This window comes from Electrophorus electricus, chromosome 26, assembly GCF_041902795.1.
Source record: "Electrophorus electricus isolate QZ-2024a chromosome 26, ASM4190279v1, whole genome shotgun sequence".
NCBI lineage: Eukaryota > Metazoa > Chordata > Actinopteri > Gymnotiformes > Gymnotidae > Electrophorus > Electrophorus electricus.
This window is the reverse complement of record NC_137522.1, coordinates 7,609,614-7,625,000: the sequence shown is the minus strand read 5'-3', so window position 1 is coordinate 7,625,000 and position 15,387 is coordinate 7,609,614. Positions and strand designations below refer to the sequence as shown.

The 15,387-nt window shown below is 51.9% G+C and overlaps 1 protein-coding gene across 16 annotated transcripts in view; it reads right to left on the bottom strand.

Annotated features, from left to right (window-relative positions):
* Positions 1–15,387, bottom strand: part of ptprsa (protein tyrosine phosphatase receptor type Sa) — a 165,720-nt gene that overhangs the window by 98,646 nt on the left and 51,687 nt on the right. For 12 of the 16 annotated variants that reach the window (XM_081708290.1, XM_081708292.1, XM_081708296.1 and 9 more), the window contains 2 exons: positions 12,437–12,537; positions 4,661–4,838 (listed from right to left, as the gene is read on the bottom strand). In XM_081708290.1, the coding sequence (XP_081564416.1) occupies positions 4,661–4,838; positions 12,437–12,517 (259 nt within the window). In that variant the 5' untranslated portion in view covers positions 12,518–12,537. The remainder of the gene's footprint in view (positions 1–4,660; positions 4,839–12,436; positions 12,538–15,387) is intronic. The other 4 variants (XM_081708297.1, XM_081708293.1, XM_081708299.1 and 1 more) reach the window with 1 other exon arrangement.

The following is a 15,387-nucleotide window of genomic DNA, read 5'->3' as shown; positions in this document are numbered from 1 at the left end:
TGTGACGGGTGTGTAACGTGTAGCTCGCGTCTGTCGTTTCTGACGTGCTAATCTGCTCCCCGACGAGCCTGTGGGAGTAAGCACGGGGTGCGGGAGGTACGAACGTCGACGTGGCTGCCGTCTGCTGCTGAGAGCATGAACTACAACTCCGGCGATGTGGCAGCTAGAATCACCCAGAACAGATCGGGGTGGGCTAAGAGGGGCATGCGGGATGGGGGGTTGGAAACCGTCCCTGATATCTGATACAATGATGTCTAGAATAAACATCCTGAAACAGCCTCCGTCACCTTGGAGAGACTGGCGGGAATGACGCTGAGGGGAGCTGAGAGGAATGTTTCAGAGTCGGAATTTACGGTGGCAGGTGGGCTTTAGCGGGGGGCTACCAAACATTGGAGGAAGCACAGAGTAATGAGGGAGAGTCAACCTCCCAGGAGCTAGCACTAAACAGACCAGACAGGAAAAGACAGAGAGAGAGGGAGAGAGAGAGGGCAAGACCAATAGAGGGAAAGTGGAAAAGAAAGAGGAGAGAGAGAGAGAGAGAGAGAGTAGTAACTACCAGGAGCACTGAAATATTTTCGCTTGGCAGCTTCAAAGAGAAATGAATTATTGAAACCACCCTGTCACTTCCAACCCAAGTCCATCAGAATTAAACGGGTCTGGTCAGCACGCCGTGTGTCCACAGACTCGTAAGCAGACTGCACACTGTGGAAATCACTCCTCCGATCAACCAGAGGAAAAGAAAAGAAGGGAAAAGGGGAATGGCAACACTGGCGACCGTACAGGAACGTCGGGATCCGCTGCCCCCAGGAAGCGGCAGGCTTGGGTAAGGTAGAAATCTGGCTCGCCTGTCAAAAGTCTGTTTAGTCATCTTTAGGACAAATGCTGGCGAAGCTTTGTGACTTTGCTTGGCCACATCTTAATCCTGAGCCCTTCAGATGAGCCCGCCCTAAATTCAGCTACGGGTCGAGCGATTGGCCCGAGTAATCGGAGGTGGGCAGGCCAAGAAAGACTTTCAGCCAATGAGCACGGTTCTCTGTGTCATTTACATGTTGATTACCAGTATGGTGACGGTGAGATCTGTCCCAAGTTAAACATGATTATATTTTATTATTATTATTATTATTATTATTATTATTATTTTGTGGCACAGAATATATCCTTATAAAATCATCACTGCAAAACACTAAGCACTCTAAAAATTATTTCAGCTCTGTAACATATAGGAAATATAATAATATAATGTATCTTTTGCTCATTTGTGTTTGCACCCAAAAAGAAAAAAAAAAAAAAGGATGTTGACACGAATGGTATATAAGACTATAAAAACAACAATTACAACATTCCATTGTATTTTGGCTCCCCAAAAATATCACAAAATAACAAGCAGTAAGGACATGTAGCAGTGGAGAAACGCGAGGAGGGGAGAGGCGCGAAATAATATCCTTTTTGTCCCATGCTGGGCGCCTTAATATAGATCCTGTAACAGAATCTCATTGTGCCATAGCAGGCGTCCACACATTCCCTATGAAAACACGAACCCTGAGAAAAACAGAGGCCTCCTTTATTGGGCAATAACATTGTGAGCATTTAGGAGAGCAAAATCACCAAGGGGAAGGATTTTTATGGCACTGCAGCGACCACGACAGGACATGCGCCACCGCGGAGCTGGGGATATTCCAGGCGTCAGCCTCTGGCTGGACAGGGCGCGTGGTGATTGGAGGTTTTAGGGGTCAGACAGCGGGGGATCAGAGGAGCCAGGTGTTGTGCTGCGACACTTTGGGCCTCGCCCTGGCCATTATCTGGCTAACTGCTTCCTGTGAGGAAGGTGGAGGTAAACAGCACTGTGGGACTGGGGGAGTTTTCAGCTAAAGGAATTTTGAGCTCAGATCTGGGCCTGGTCTAAACTTAGATCAGGAATAGAGAAGGAGAAAGCAGAGCATCCATTCTCAGTGACCTGGGATGCTCCACGCGCGCGCGTGTGTGTGTGTGTGAGAGTAGCACCAGCAGCAGCTAATCTTACTAATTGTGGTGATGCTAAGCTTCTGTCTGCATGGTGAAAACACACACAGAGAGAGAGAGAGAGAGAGAGAGAGAGAGAAATCAGGCCCTGGGCTTTATTACTGCAGGCAAGATTTATTCACAGCCTCTTTTTTCTTGTTGATTAAAAACGTCTCCTCCACGTGTTGATTTATGGGGTGGGAGAACAGAGAGAGAAAGAGAGAAAAGGAGAGAGAGAGAGAAAGAAGGAAAGAGGAGGAGAAAGAGGCAGAAAAGGGAGGGAGAAAACAATGACATCATGCTTTTGGCAACTCCTTGTAAAGAGGTGACATCTACTCACTGTGTGTCTAAATAAAATCCTTAGCAAAGGGAGAGATAGAGAGACAGGATGCAGATATTCGTAACTGTTTACTATGAGAACAGACAGCCACAGGCCCATCTGCATAGTGTGTGTGTGTGTGTGTGTGTGTTCTCACACACACACATGGATTCATGTGTGATTTAACTCATTATAGCTCCCACAAAAACAGGTACATGCATCCAAAAAGGTTGGGGAGGACATAGTGAGACGTAGCGCGTGCGCGCGCGTGCGCGCGCGCGTGTCCAGCAATAAGCAAAGTCTGAACTACATCCTCCCCAGCTGCCCCACCCAAACTGATGAAACTGTAATTAAAACTCAGAAGCAGCCTGAGACAGAAGAAACCCCACCACTGTGAATCAGACGGGCCCCGATGCCTGTGGCTGCAGTGTGTGTGCGCGCACATGTGTGCGCGTGGCATGAGGATGATGAGAGCCGTGGGTGTACAGGAGACAGACTGTGCCCTGCCTGCTAAGTACCTGAGCCCCATTACACACTGCATCTCCCACAAAGCACTGCACAATAGGAAAGTGTAGAGACAGACCAAGAACAGCAGACAGGCAGGCACACCGCGAGTACAGCGAGACAGGAGGACCCTCTGCCCCCACCGCGAGTGCACACCGCGAGTACAGCGAGACAGAAGGACCCTCTGCCCAAGAAACAGAGGAGAGGGGGGAATGGGGAGGATAAGGAAGGATATGAGAGAGAGAGAGAGAGAGGTGAAGAAAAGACAGGACAGGTGAGGCAGGGCTCAGGGAGAGAGACTGGCCTGATGAAACGCTCCCTCGGAGTCAGACGTCAGACAGCAGACGGGAGCTCTGCTCTCCTGACCAGCCCACAGAGGCTCGGAGAGTGAGAAAAGACCAGGCCAGCGACTCACCCAAGAAAAGTGAGGCACAGTAAACCTAACACCATCCTCTCTCTCTCACTCTCTCTTCCTCTGCTCTGCCTCCCACACTTCTTGTTTGAATTATTATAGTCTTGTTCAAGGCTGCAATCACACCAGGGGAGCCTCTCCCACACACACACACACACACACACACACACTCCTTTCTCTCTCTCTCCCCTCCCTTTTTCTCTCTCTGTCTTGTTTTCCTAGTGCAACTCTAACCCATCTTAGTGGAGAAATGGTGGAGGACAATTCCCCATTGGGGACCTGGGAAGATGAGGCGGAACGAAGCCTACAGATGGGGAAATGGACAGAAGACAGAAAGACAGACAGTCAATCTAAACAGGTAAACTCCTAGCCCATCACACCCCAACAAAGCACAGACAAACTAAACTAAACAGGTAAACTCCTAGTCCATCCCACCAACAATAAAACAGAGGCCAATCCACTGGAGTGGTTCTTAGAAGCGAATGAATATTTATCCATTAATCCAAAAGCCTATGTTGATTCACGAGAGGATTCTCCACTGAGGTACATCTATATCACTGGGTATCCAGGCGTGACAAACCAGTACAAACGGGTTTTGTCCAGACTTAACCTGCGTTTGCCTAAGCTTGTGCCGGAGTACCTGTGCATGGTCCTGCCCACGTTAGTGTGTTCTATGATCTATCACAGGTAGCGGCGCTCACCAGCACTCACTGAACGTGTCAGAGCAGGGAAACCACTCGACCGTGTAGTGATTGGGTGCTCCAAAATGAGGGCCTGCATTTATCAGCTGGCTCAGCACTGTGCTGCTCCAGAATAAGGTCTCTATCTGTCTTTAGGAGAGCATTAGTTCAGATGCGAAAGGCACACACTGATTCCAGACCTGCTCTGACAAGTTCGACCAGAATCGGGCACAGGACTGGGAAGAGCTGTTCTGGTCCATTCCAGAAGACACACTGCTGTGCATGGCTTTAGGATTTTCCATGTTGGCAATCACATCTGATCCAGGACATGGGCTCATTTTGAAGCCCTTCGGAAGCGGGATGAGGGCTCGCCCTGCCAGAAAGGGAAATCCTGAGACTGTGCAGAGAAGTAGACTACAGGACCGGGAGCTGAGATTCCATCGGCTTGGGCTGAGATTCCCTGGGTTTCCAGGTTTTGGCCCTAACCCAGCTCCCAACAGGCCTGTTCTTATGAGCCTGGTTCCTGTGTGCTGGGAGTTGAGACGCATACAGCAAAGATGTGGTCTGTCTGGTGGGCCCAGAGGACTGAGTTAAGAACCACTGGACCAGACTACGAAGGCCCTCTGTGAAAGTGCTTGTAAATGAAGGAAACTAGGCTGATGAAATGGAGCTAGCACAGGGGCTAGCAGAAGGGGTAGCAGAGGGTAGCAGAGGGGATAGCAGAGGGGGTAGTGGAGGGTTACTTACACAAGGCCAGGCAACCACTGAGCAGCGGAGACAGCAGCAGGCCACTCAGAGAGAGCAGAGTGGCCAGGCAGGGCAGGTGGCCGGTCAGCACCATTCTGCAGTCGACCTTTGACCTGGCTGGAGAGCCACGGTCCCACAAGGACCGTGGGAGGGGTCTGCGCGCTGTACGTTTGGCACTCTGGAAAAGAGAGAAAGAAAAGACGTCCATTAGCGAGGTCTTCATCAGTGGCTCTTACCGTCTCCAACCGCGAGTAAAGAGCACAGTGGTTGTGTAGTCTTGATTCCCAGTCTTGGAGACATCCAGACCAAACGCAGTCCCGCTGTGGAATGAACCTGAGAAAGCCGTTAGCAAGAATGTTTGCCACATCCATTCAACATGCACATCGGAAATGCGTGCATCATGGTACTGATACAACTATGCAACTATGGCAAAATAGCTCAGCTGTTTATAAAGTGCTATATTTAGTGTTTTATAAATGTTTTTATTTACAAATGTCTACAAGCGGTGGGCTGGAAACCTTAACACAGAGTGTGCCCCCTGCAGGCAGGATGTGTACTACCCGTGTGCCTGGGGTGAATCACCTTTGCTACATTACACATTTCTGAGGAACCACTTTGGAAAGGAGAACTGACAAGCTTCCGTTCATCCCTGGACTTCTGCGCCGCCATTTACAGACAACGCAGGGTGTCTCTATGCAGGGTGGCGCATGGGTCTTCCACCAGGGACCCGCCTCCTACGCAAACCAGTTCCCCTAAATACGAGTCCAGTCCTCTGAACTGGTAACCCCACCCCACCCCCAACTGCGACCTCAATTACTGGCCTTATGCCGCACGCGCTCATTCCGACCTTATCGCTGGATCACAACTTTATTTGCTCATGCGCCGATCATGTAATTATGCCGGTAGCGGCTGGTGTTTCTGGCACCGGCTCTCCTCTTTAAATGAATTGGTATTAATCCCCCGTCTCCTGGGAGACTCAACTGACATCGTCGAACTGAGGAAGACCGCTATATGTAGTCATGTGCAAGTGCATCATATTAGCAAAAAAAGATGCTGAGCGTGAGGAAAACGCATAAATAACGCGCGAGTTATTCCCAGGAGCTGAGGGAAAGTCTGAGTGGCTCGCAAGGAATGTTATTGAATAATGAAATTGTCCAGGAGCTGCCGGATTCGGCACGCTTTTACTGCGGAGCGGGAGAAGGCACCCCACCGAAAGGGAGAGGGCGGCAAGCCCCGCCTCTTCGAGATTGCTGTGCTTCTTTGATTCGCTGGCAGGAAACGGCGATAGAAAAGAACTGACACATGTTGGAAATGGGATCTGCTAAAATCCAGTTCATTGCGGGTGGCTGATGCAGCATGGAGCCCAGAAACGGCTAGGAGCTCTGCTACTCTTGGGCAGATAAATGCAGCGGTTTGTGTCACTCTGGAGACAGAGCAGGTGAGGATGAAAGATGCCAGAGTGTTCCTCTGCACCGATAAAGCCGAGAGGGTTTACGGCCGCCGGATCCGTACGGGCGCGGGGTATCTGCTGCAGATGTGGATGAGGTCTTAAATGCAACACTTAACACAGCCTCCCACCTCACAGTGTTTAGTAACACACACACACACACACACACACACACACACACACACACACACACACACACACACACACACACACACACACACACACACACACACACACACACACACACACACACACACACCTTCTCTGTCTTCACCTAAGCCTCCGGTCGCGTTCCACACGCTGCTGGCTCTCACAATGAGGTCTTTGTGCTTCCTCCCCTGAGGTCACCGCTCACCACAAAGGCCGACAGACGCATACCCGCGTGCAAGCTTTCGGCCACGCACGCGAGCGCACGTCAATCTGTTCCTTTGTTCGCGCGGTTCAACTGCAGTGGGTGCCCGGGTGGGCACAAGCGTGTGCGTGTGTGTGGTTTTCCAGAGAGCCAGCTGGCCCCGGCGCGGGGAGGCAGGCCCTGCTGACGGGCTCCGTGCCAGGCATGGCCTCGTCGCGGCCCCTCCCCGGCACACCCTGCGCTCGGTTTCGTGCAAACAAACCCCAGAGCCCTCGTTCCGGAGGTCCATGGCGAGAGGGCGCGAGTCGGCCACACCGTGCCCAGGCAGGAGGCCCGGTACGTGGGCTCTGATTTTCGGGCCCCTCCCCCCAACCGGGCCCCGCTCACACCATTCCAGTCCGAAGCTCCAGGCACCAAAGTTAAAAAAAAAAAAAAAAGAAAAAAAAAGGTGGGAAGAAGTGCTAGGAAGCTAGAAGTGCCTGTTCTACTTCACCGCAAGTCAGAGAGTGCCGGAAGCGTCCTCCTGGAGCTCCTCCTAGGCTGAGTGAGACCCCAGCCCAGGGGTGCATCTCCTGCAGAGCCGAGCTCCAACCCAGACCTAACGAACCGGGTTCAGCCAATCAGGGACTTTCGGCAGGGATTAATGGGGTCGGATGGGGTTGATCGGGGGATGCAACTAAACAGGATGGAACACCTCCGTAACCAGTGATGGCGTGGGTTGGCCAGGCGTGTGTCAAATTAAATCAAGCGTAATTATATAGCACTTTTTACAACAGCCATCACAAAGCAGTTTTAGAGTCAGAGGGTGTGTTTGCGCTCATCTCTGTCACACTGCGTAAGTGGGTGTGCTGATGTCAGCATAGAGCAACTGTGGTATTAAGAACCATCATCAGCTCTGGGCTGTAGAATACCCATGTTACTGGGGGGTGTTCTAGGCACACATCTGACACTCATTTGACACACACCTGCTGCGTTGTCTAGACACACACCTACCCTATCCAGACCCGGTATTACAATTAGTGAAACAGGAAGCCTGACACGTCAGCACCTAGCCCTTTCGCTCGCTCGCGCGCACGCATGTGTGTGTGTGTGTGTGTGTGTGTGTGTGTGTGTGCGGTAAAGCCACAGCTAAACACTCGCTCGGTCTCCCTGGAGGGTCGAAGCAGGCAGCACTGCACAGTCAGCCTGTGCTCCACTGTGGCTCAGGGGCTGAAACCTGCGAGCTCTCGGCTGGTAGAGTTATTAGCTCACACAGCTTTCCAGGTGGGCAGGGAAAAACAAAAGGCTTACGAGGCCGGAATATCAACCAGACTCCAAGCGAATTCTTAATTACACATTTCCAGACGGCAAAGCTCTGGAGGCTGACCCTGGTTCTGCGGGGATGCAGAAAAATAAATGACTGACGCATGCCTGACGTCTCGGGTTACTTCTCGCCGAGAAATCACGCGGGCGGGAACGAAGCGGCAGACGGCAGGCCCGAGACGGCAGCGTCCCGTCTGGGTTCATTTGCCCTCCGTTTCGCCGGTCCGGGCCCGCCTCTCCGCCACCCTTGGCCCAGCAGTTTTTCTGTTTTCTTTCTTGCGAGTTCCAGCAGTCCGATGTAATCAGCACCGCTCCCATGGACACGTGGGCTGCCTGATCCCGCACGTGGCTGTGGTGTCACTCTCAGAGGGGCAAGCGAAAGCTAGGGGACTGGGGGGAGGAAGTGAGATGGAGAGAGAGAGAGAGAGAGAGAGAGAGAGAGAGAGAGAAGCAGTGAGGTAAGGTGAAAGATTGGGAGAGGGAACGAGAGAGGAAGAGGGAAAGAACGTGAGAGAGAATGAGAGAGGGAGAACGCTAGAGGAAAGGTAATCTCCAGCACGACTGAGATGAGGTGTCCAGGAGAAAGACCAAAGCTGTCTGTGAAATCACCTGTGGAAAAAAATAATTAGAAAGGTAGAAAAGAAATGCACTACATGAGACTGCCCAAGGAAAAGAAAAATAAATGAGAACGAGAGAGAGAAGCCAAGCTTCAGAACTAGTCTGGGAGCTTCTTCAATGGACTATGAAAACAAAACCTTGCACGTGAGAGTCTGTCCACGTGAAGGGCATGGTGTGCGCAGCCGGCCAGTGGTGGCGGAGCGATGTAGCTAGGGTGTGGGCTACAGGGCAGCTGGGTGGAGGAGACCGGGTGGAGGCTCTGTGCCAGGCGCTCGTGTTTGTCTGGAGTTACCATCATGGATTCTGCAGCCCTACTTAGCCTTGGGGTAGGCGGGTAGAGTGCAGGTTTGGGCTTTGAAACACGGCAGGGCACATCCCCCAGGCTGGGATTCTACAGACCTGTGTGTGTGTGTGTGTGTGTGTGTGTGTGTGTGTGTGTTTCCCCGCCCACGTGTTTGTGTGTGGGCAAACTTTTGTTGTTGTATGGAAGTGTATGCATTTATATGCAACTTAATTCTCACTGAAGCAAATAGAGCAAAAAATCTTTTTTGTTTAAGTTAAGGTAAATGTTAAATGTAGGTTGTTGGTAGAGCACATTTTGGCCAGAGTAATACCAGAGACAATGACAAACTGTGTGTGTGTGTGTGTGTGTGTGTGTGTGTGTGTGTTTGTGTGTATGAACACTGAAAAATAAAAGTATGCCATGATATTTCGGTCTCATGCGTGTTAGATCATGTGAATCAGGAGTAAGTAACCATAGTGAGCATCAAATTAAACTCCTTCTGAAGAACCCTGGAGAAGTTCTGCTCAATACAGAGACATCTGATCAGAGCTCCACAATGCTGCACGCTGTCATGTTGCCACTACAGCACCAGACCAATTTCCTTACGCCTCGAACCAAAGCAACAATGGCAGACAGGTTTGTGACGCCAGCATTGTTCACTTTTAAAGCGCCGTTTTAAAAACCCATTATACGTGAGAACCACTGGACTGTGAGTCCTTCTGAAGTCAGCGTCAGATGATACACAGCAACCACACACGAGGGTCATCCAACACCACCTGCACCCATAACAAATCATTTGGTATCTAAGTTGGCTTTGTGGAGACCGAGCTGGTTGGCTTTGTGGAGACCGAGCTGGTTGGCTTTCACTCCAAATATGCCCCAATAGCAGTCCATCGTCTCTGAGAGCACAGAGGAGAACACTGGTTAAGTTCAAACTCAAGACGCCTAATGATGATCTACTTTGCCTTTGTGAACAATGGAACCCAATGAAAACAGCGCAGTATTACATGCTGCAATCTTTAAGCTTTCATTTTAATATAAAATGTATTCTCAGGTTCTAAGTGAATCAAACTTGATCACGGCACCTAATTGGCTGGATTATGTTCACCGGGTTAATCCTGCCACTCAGATAGATAATAAAGACGTGTGTGGTGATTAAGTGAAGAGTTGCTAACGGGCCTAAGTGTGTGTGGAGTGTCTGATTTACAGGTCCTCCGGTGGCGCCGAGCTCACCGCACTGGAATTTTACTGTGGTTCTCGTAAATGACCACCGCAGGTCGCACCGTGGACCTTCAGCACAGATGTCACTGTGAAACGGGCCCCGGTGGAGCGGACCCGTCCAAGACTTGGCCAAGGCCCGAGCCACGGGCCTTCTGGGCGGCGAAGCTGAACGCGGCGGCATGTGTCAAGCCGCCGCGCGATAGCAGCCTCGCAAAGTGATGGTGGGAATTACCGGCTCTGGTGCCGAGCACAACGCCCGCCTGCCAGAAGTGTCCTCAATGCTCCCTACTGTCTCACGCGCTGAAAGGATGCTTCATCTGAACAGATCTTTTGATTCTGTCCAATTATCAAGGACATGTAGACTCCTTCTGGGCCACACACAGACTCACGTCTCCCTGACCACAGCAATAATTTGAGAGAGCATGAACACACACGCACGCACGCTCACACACGCGCGCACACACGGCTTTCATCTCTGTGCCAAGTTGGGGGTGTGTATTCCAGGTGGTTTGAGCTGGCTGTTCGCACGGTCATTCTGATTTGTGTATATAGAGACAGAATACCGTCCCATAGGGCACCTGCCACTGGCTATTGCCACGTTAACTTGAAGGTCCATACTCAGCTGCCTGGCCAATCACATACCTCCCTTAGCACTCAGTGGCTATTCTCTTCTGGTTTTTCTGTTACCTCTTCAGAGGCTAGGAAATATTGTTGAAGAAGCGATGACCTATGACCTTGATTTACTCCATGCTAACCTGGGCAGGTGAGATGATGTCACTTTTGTTGTGCAATCACATACTCTGAATTCTCACATACTCAGTAGTAGGAAGACACACTGAAGGACAGACAATACGCATTAATAAATACGACATGAAAATCAGCAAGTAACCTGCAGTTTTTTTCTTTAAAACAACAGGACACTTTGAATGGTATACAGTCAGTTTCTTCGCGTTCTCACAGTACACACACACACACACACACACACACACACACACACACCAAGGCAAAACCTCATCTAGCATTTTGAAGAATAGCAAGGGTTTGCAGGCATCTGCAGAGGGTTGCCAGGTTATTTATTACTCCCTGCCCCCCAGCCCCTCTGTGCCCCCTTCCTCTTTGGCCCAAGCAGACCTACAGTGGTGGTGATTAACGTCCACGGTACAGACCTCCCAGCTCTGGCCTGGCGTTACCTGAGAGAGGCGCATGGGCGTGTTACGGATATGACAAACGCCATGCCCCTAATTTGCCTCGGCTCCACGACCGGTGCCTTTGTTTACCCGGGCTGAGGCTGATCTACAGCGGACCCCTGGGCTGCAGATGACCCCTCAGAGCCGGAGAGGAACTTCAGTAATGAGTAACACACACACACACCGGCACCGCCCATTCTCCTCATGGAAGACATTGTGGGACAGAGCCAGAGGCAAAGGTAGGAACAGAGAGGAACGTCATCGTGAAACACAAGTCATCCCTGACGTCCTCACATGGAAGGAAGCATCAGCTCCGTCCAAAGAGGGCGGGAGAGCGAGGGTGTAACTGTCGGTCCTCTGCACTGCTCACATCAGAGCTGCATAAGTTCAGGTTCTAAAAGTCATTCCGTGACTTTGACTCGCTCAGTCAATGCCGTTAATCAGTTTCTACCTGCTGGCTTGAGCTAATTAGCAAACCCAGGAGGTTGAAACAAAATCCAGGGGTGGATTTTTTTTTTCACTCTTTCTGATCCATAAACGTCCACCTCCGGCTTGCACCAGCGAGTCTCGCTTCTCACTACATTGTTTGGAGAAGACTAGGTAGTGCATTTGAGGTGTGTCTCACCGCCCCACACCGGGCGCTTTGACCCTCTCACTGGTGAGACTGATATGCTCGGTCCATTCCCACCAGACCTGTTGAGTCCTCCACATCTAGCTACCCAATCCGCCACGTGCAACAGTGCGCGCCGCACCGTCGTGTTCGCCGGGACAAACCCGCGGACAAACGCGCCGACATGCCTGCGCTTGTTTACTGGCGAGGGACCGTCTCTCACTGGGCCTGCGGGTCTGGGCAGGCAGAAGCGGTGTCGATTTCTGCACCAGATAAGTCCCCTGAGTGAGGGGGAGGGGGAGGGGCTTGAGTTCACGGATTCGACGTAGCCTTAACCAGCCTTCACGCGAGATGCGTTATAGCGGTTCGTGTGCAATCCAGCAGGCGCAAGCGAACGCATGAGCACTCAACTCACGTAGCGGGAAATAGTTCCAAGGTGAAGCAGAGATTCCTACGCCAATCAGAACTGCATTTTCAGGTGCCAGCCGAAGCACCATCAAAGCTCAGATCACACAAGCAAACGGTTAGCATTATACAAATGTGGAGGGTTGGAGGAGGTGGGAGGGGGAGGGATTCCTTCTTCGGACACCTGGCAACCCACAAATTTGGCGATGCAGAGAAGGAGAGCTGCAGGGGCCTGTGATTACTCCTGACATGAGGAGACAATTACACTGCCACTCACTGTTACTGACAACCCAACGCGAGGGGGGGGGGGCTTCCATTAGCATAGCAGAGCTACACATCTGTTTAGCTTACCCAGCCGAGAAGCTCTCCTGCCACGGGCGGCATGTCACCGTCAGCCACTGCTGCCAGCCGGCCTGGGTCGAACATGCGCATCAAGGACTTCTCTCATCCATCTGAAGCAGACGAGCGCAGGAGACACCGGCGCATGTCGGAAGCTTAGACATTCGGCTTGGAAATATAAATACCCTGCCAGTAGCTTTGCACAAGCCAGCTGATTACGCTAATTAATTCCACCTGCTAATTAGCAATAGCAGTCGGCTAGAATGAAACCCTGGGAGAACTTTTACTTTGTGAATCTGAACTATTCACTATCAACAGAGAGGAGGGTGTACGTGTGTTTGAGAGCATATGACACCCTCCACATGTCCCGTTGGTTATTTGAGGGGTTTATAACTGGCGGGTTTTACAGCCGTGCCGGGGGACACTCATTTACACCTCATTTAGGCTTCACCTATCAGAATCTAGATGTATGTCTGATCTGCATTAGCAGCAACAAGCACGTTTTGGTCTCAGAAAGCACATTATAAAAATCATATCATATCTGTGGCAGACACAAGAGACAAGAATATGAAAAATAAAATAAAAAAATATACAACGTATACATAAACACGTGACATTTTTGGATGGCTCTCTCCATTAAAGTGCACTCTCTTCAGTTCTCTAGTGCACTGCGCTAAAATTGTTGCTGTGGGCTTTCATTGGCCTGAATGGGACCCAACAGACAGGAGCGCCGTGCTTCTCCCGATGAGAGCATTCCTCCTCAAGGCCGCGTGGGCTCCGTTTACACATTAACAGGGATAACCCCACGCGGTTAATGAGCAGCGTCCGGGTCACCCGGGCGGCGTTCCTCTCCGCACGCAGCTCGGCTGGGCCCAGCCCTGGGTGTACGTGGAATGAATGCCGGACGGATCGTGGCGGAGGCAGAGCAGGGCTGGGAGTGTAGGGGGTTGTGTTGGGTTTTTTTCTCCTCCTTGTTTATGTGATTATAATAAATGCATTCTGCACGATCGCGTTTACTTCCCTCCTGCCGTAATTACATGACAGCTCAGCGTTGAGAGGGGGTGGGAGGCTATAATCACATTCCAGCTTGGATGCCACTCGGGGGGGAACAGACGCAGGCGCGCATGCGTGCGTGTGTGTGTGTGTGTGTGTGTGTGTGTGTGTGTGTGTGTGTGTGTGTAAAGTGGCCCATGGGTTCATGGCTCAGTACAAGTGTCTCCTCCTACTTAGATTACTGCTCTGACAGAAATGGGGAAAGAGAGAGAAAGAGAGAGAGAGAGAGAGAGAGAGAGAGAGAGGGCGAGGGATGGGGGAGGGAGGAGAGAGAGAGAAAGAAAAAGAGAAGTGGTCAAGACAGAGAACAGATGGCCAGGTTTGGGACTATGCCTCCTGTCTCTCACCTTCCTCAGGCTCGGCTTGGGAGAACAACTGGCCCCTTTCACGGCTCATCTAAAAGAGCATGCGGGACAGCGGGATGCACCGTGCATGCGTCACCCTGTCCCGCATGCTCTTTTAGATCTGCGGCCCTTGGAGGGCGCTCGGTCCCCTGGTCTCGCTCTTTCCCACCATGCCAATTTCGTTCTCGCTGACGGCTCCCAGGCGGTACAAGACAGGGATTGTGGAGTGAGGGGAAGGGGTGAGAGGTTACGTGACCCCCATGCTCATGTGACAGTGCTGGGGTCCTGACTGCGGCAGTTCAGCCAGTGGAACGGACCAAGTGCCAGTGCGGGGGTGGCCGCATGGCGTGACTGGGCTCGGATATGTTCGTCAGCGGGCGGCGTGAGGGCCGGAGGAGACAGTGACTGCGCTTGTGTGATTTCTTTCCCCGCCTCGCTGATAAACAGGCACGGACACATGAGGTTATTGTTGTGGTCAGCAGCTTGTGGGCGGCACGTGAGGACAGACCACGCCCCTCGGCCCAAAGTCGACCCCCACAGCCGGGCTGGTCACACAGGCCCCTCTGCTCGCCTTACTCTCTTGCCACCCAACCGGCTGCGCCAGCTGAGGGCCCTGCAGGAGAGATCAGAGGTCAAAGGTCAGGCAGCTGGCGCAGCGCCACTGGCCGCTTTTGATTTACGACGTGGCGCTCTTTGCTCGGCCGGACTCGGAGACCGAGCGGCGGGAACGTCAGAAGGGCTGTTACCCGTCCTGAGACGTCTGCAGGACGAGCAAGATAGGATGGACAGGCCGTGGCAGCTCCGCCTCCCCAGGATGGGCGTGTGCTGTGTGCTGTAAGGAGTGAGGTGGTATGTGCGTGAATAGAGAGGGAAGGCCTACACAGCTGAAGAGACAGGTCAGCTCCACTCGGCCGCAGTGCCATCTCACTCAGCCAATCCCAGCAGAGCAGCCAGCTCGTCACTTCCACCCCCGCTACCATCATCATCATCACCGCCGCCATCAGGGAGAGAGGATGAGCGAGAGAGAGAGACTGGAAGAATTGGTGCTGCATAGCTCCTCTCTATCAGCTACGCTCAATTGACCAGTGTTCCCGGAACAACGGCCGCAAATATAGAGAGCAGAGGGGAGACTGAGTACCTTTTACCTGCCCTCTGCTAGAGGAAGAATGAGAGAGAGAGAGAGAGAGAGAGAGAGAGAGAGAGAGAGAGAGAGAGAGAGAGAGAGTGAATACATTCAGGTCAGTCCGATGAATCAATCGCTCCATTGAGTTTCTGGGTGGGGGTGGGGTTTGACTGAGACAATAGATGCGGCACCTACTCCTCCAACCCCGGCCAGACGGACTGATTACACGGCGATCAATTTTTCATTACTGTAACAATCGTCAGCGATAGCCGAGAAGGAACTGATCCATGTGCCACGGTGCTCTGGTCATTAGCATCCCTGCATATGCGGCGTCCCCTGCGAGATCACCCAACCCGCAAACACAAATGCGACCGCTAACGTCTGCTAACCGAAAGCAAGCCCACCTCCATAGGTGCGGCCAAATATGCGACCAGTTTCCTGTT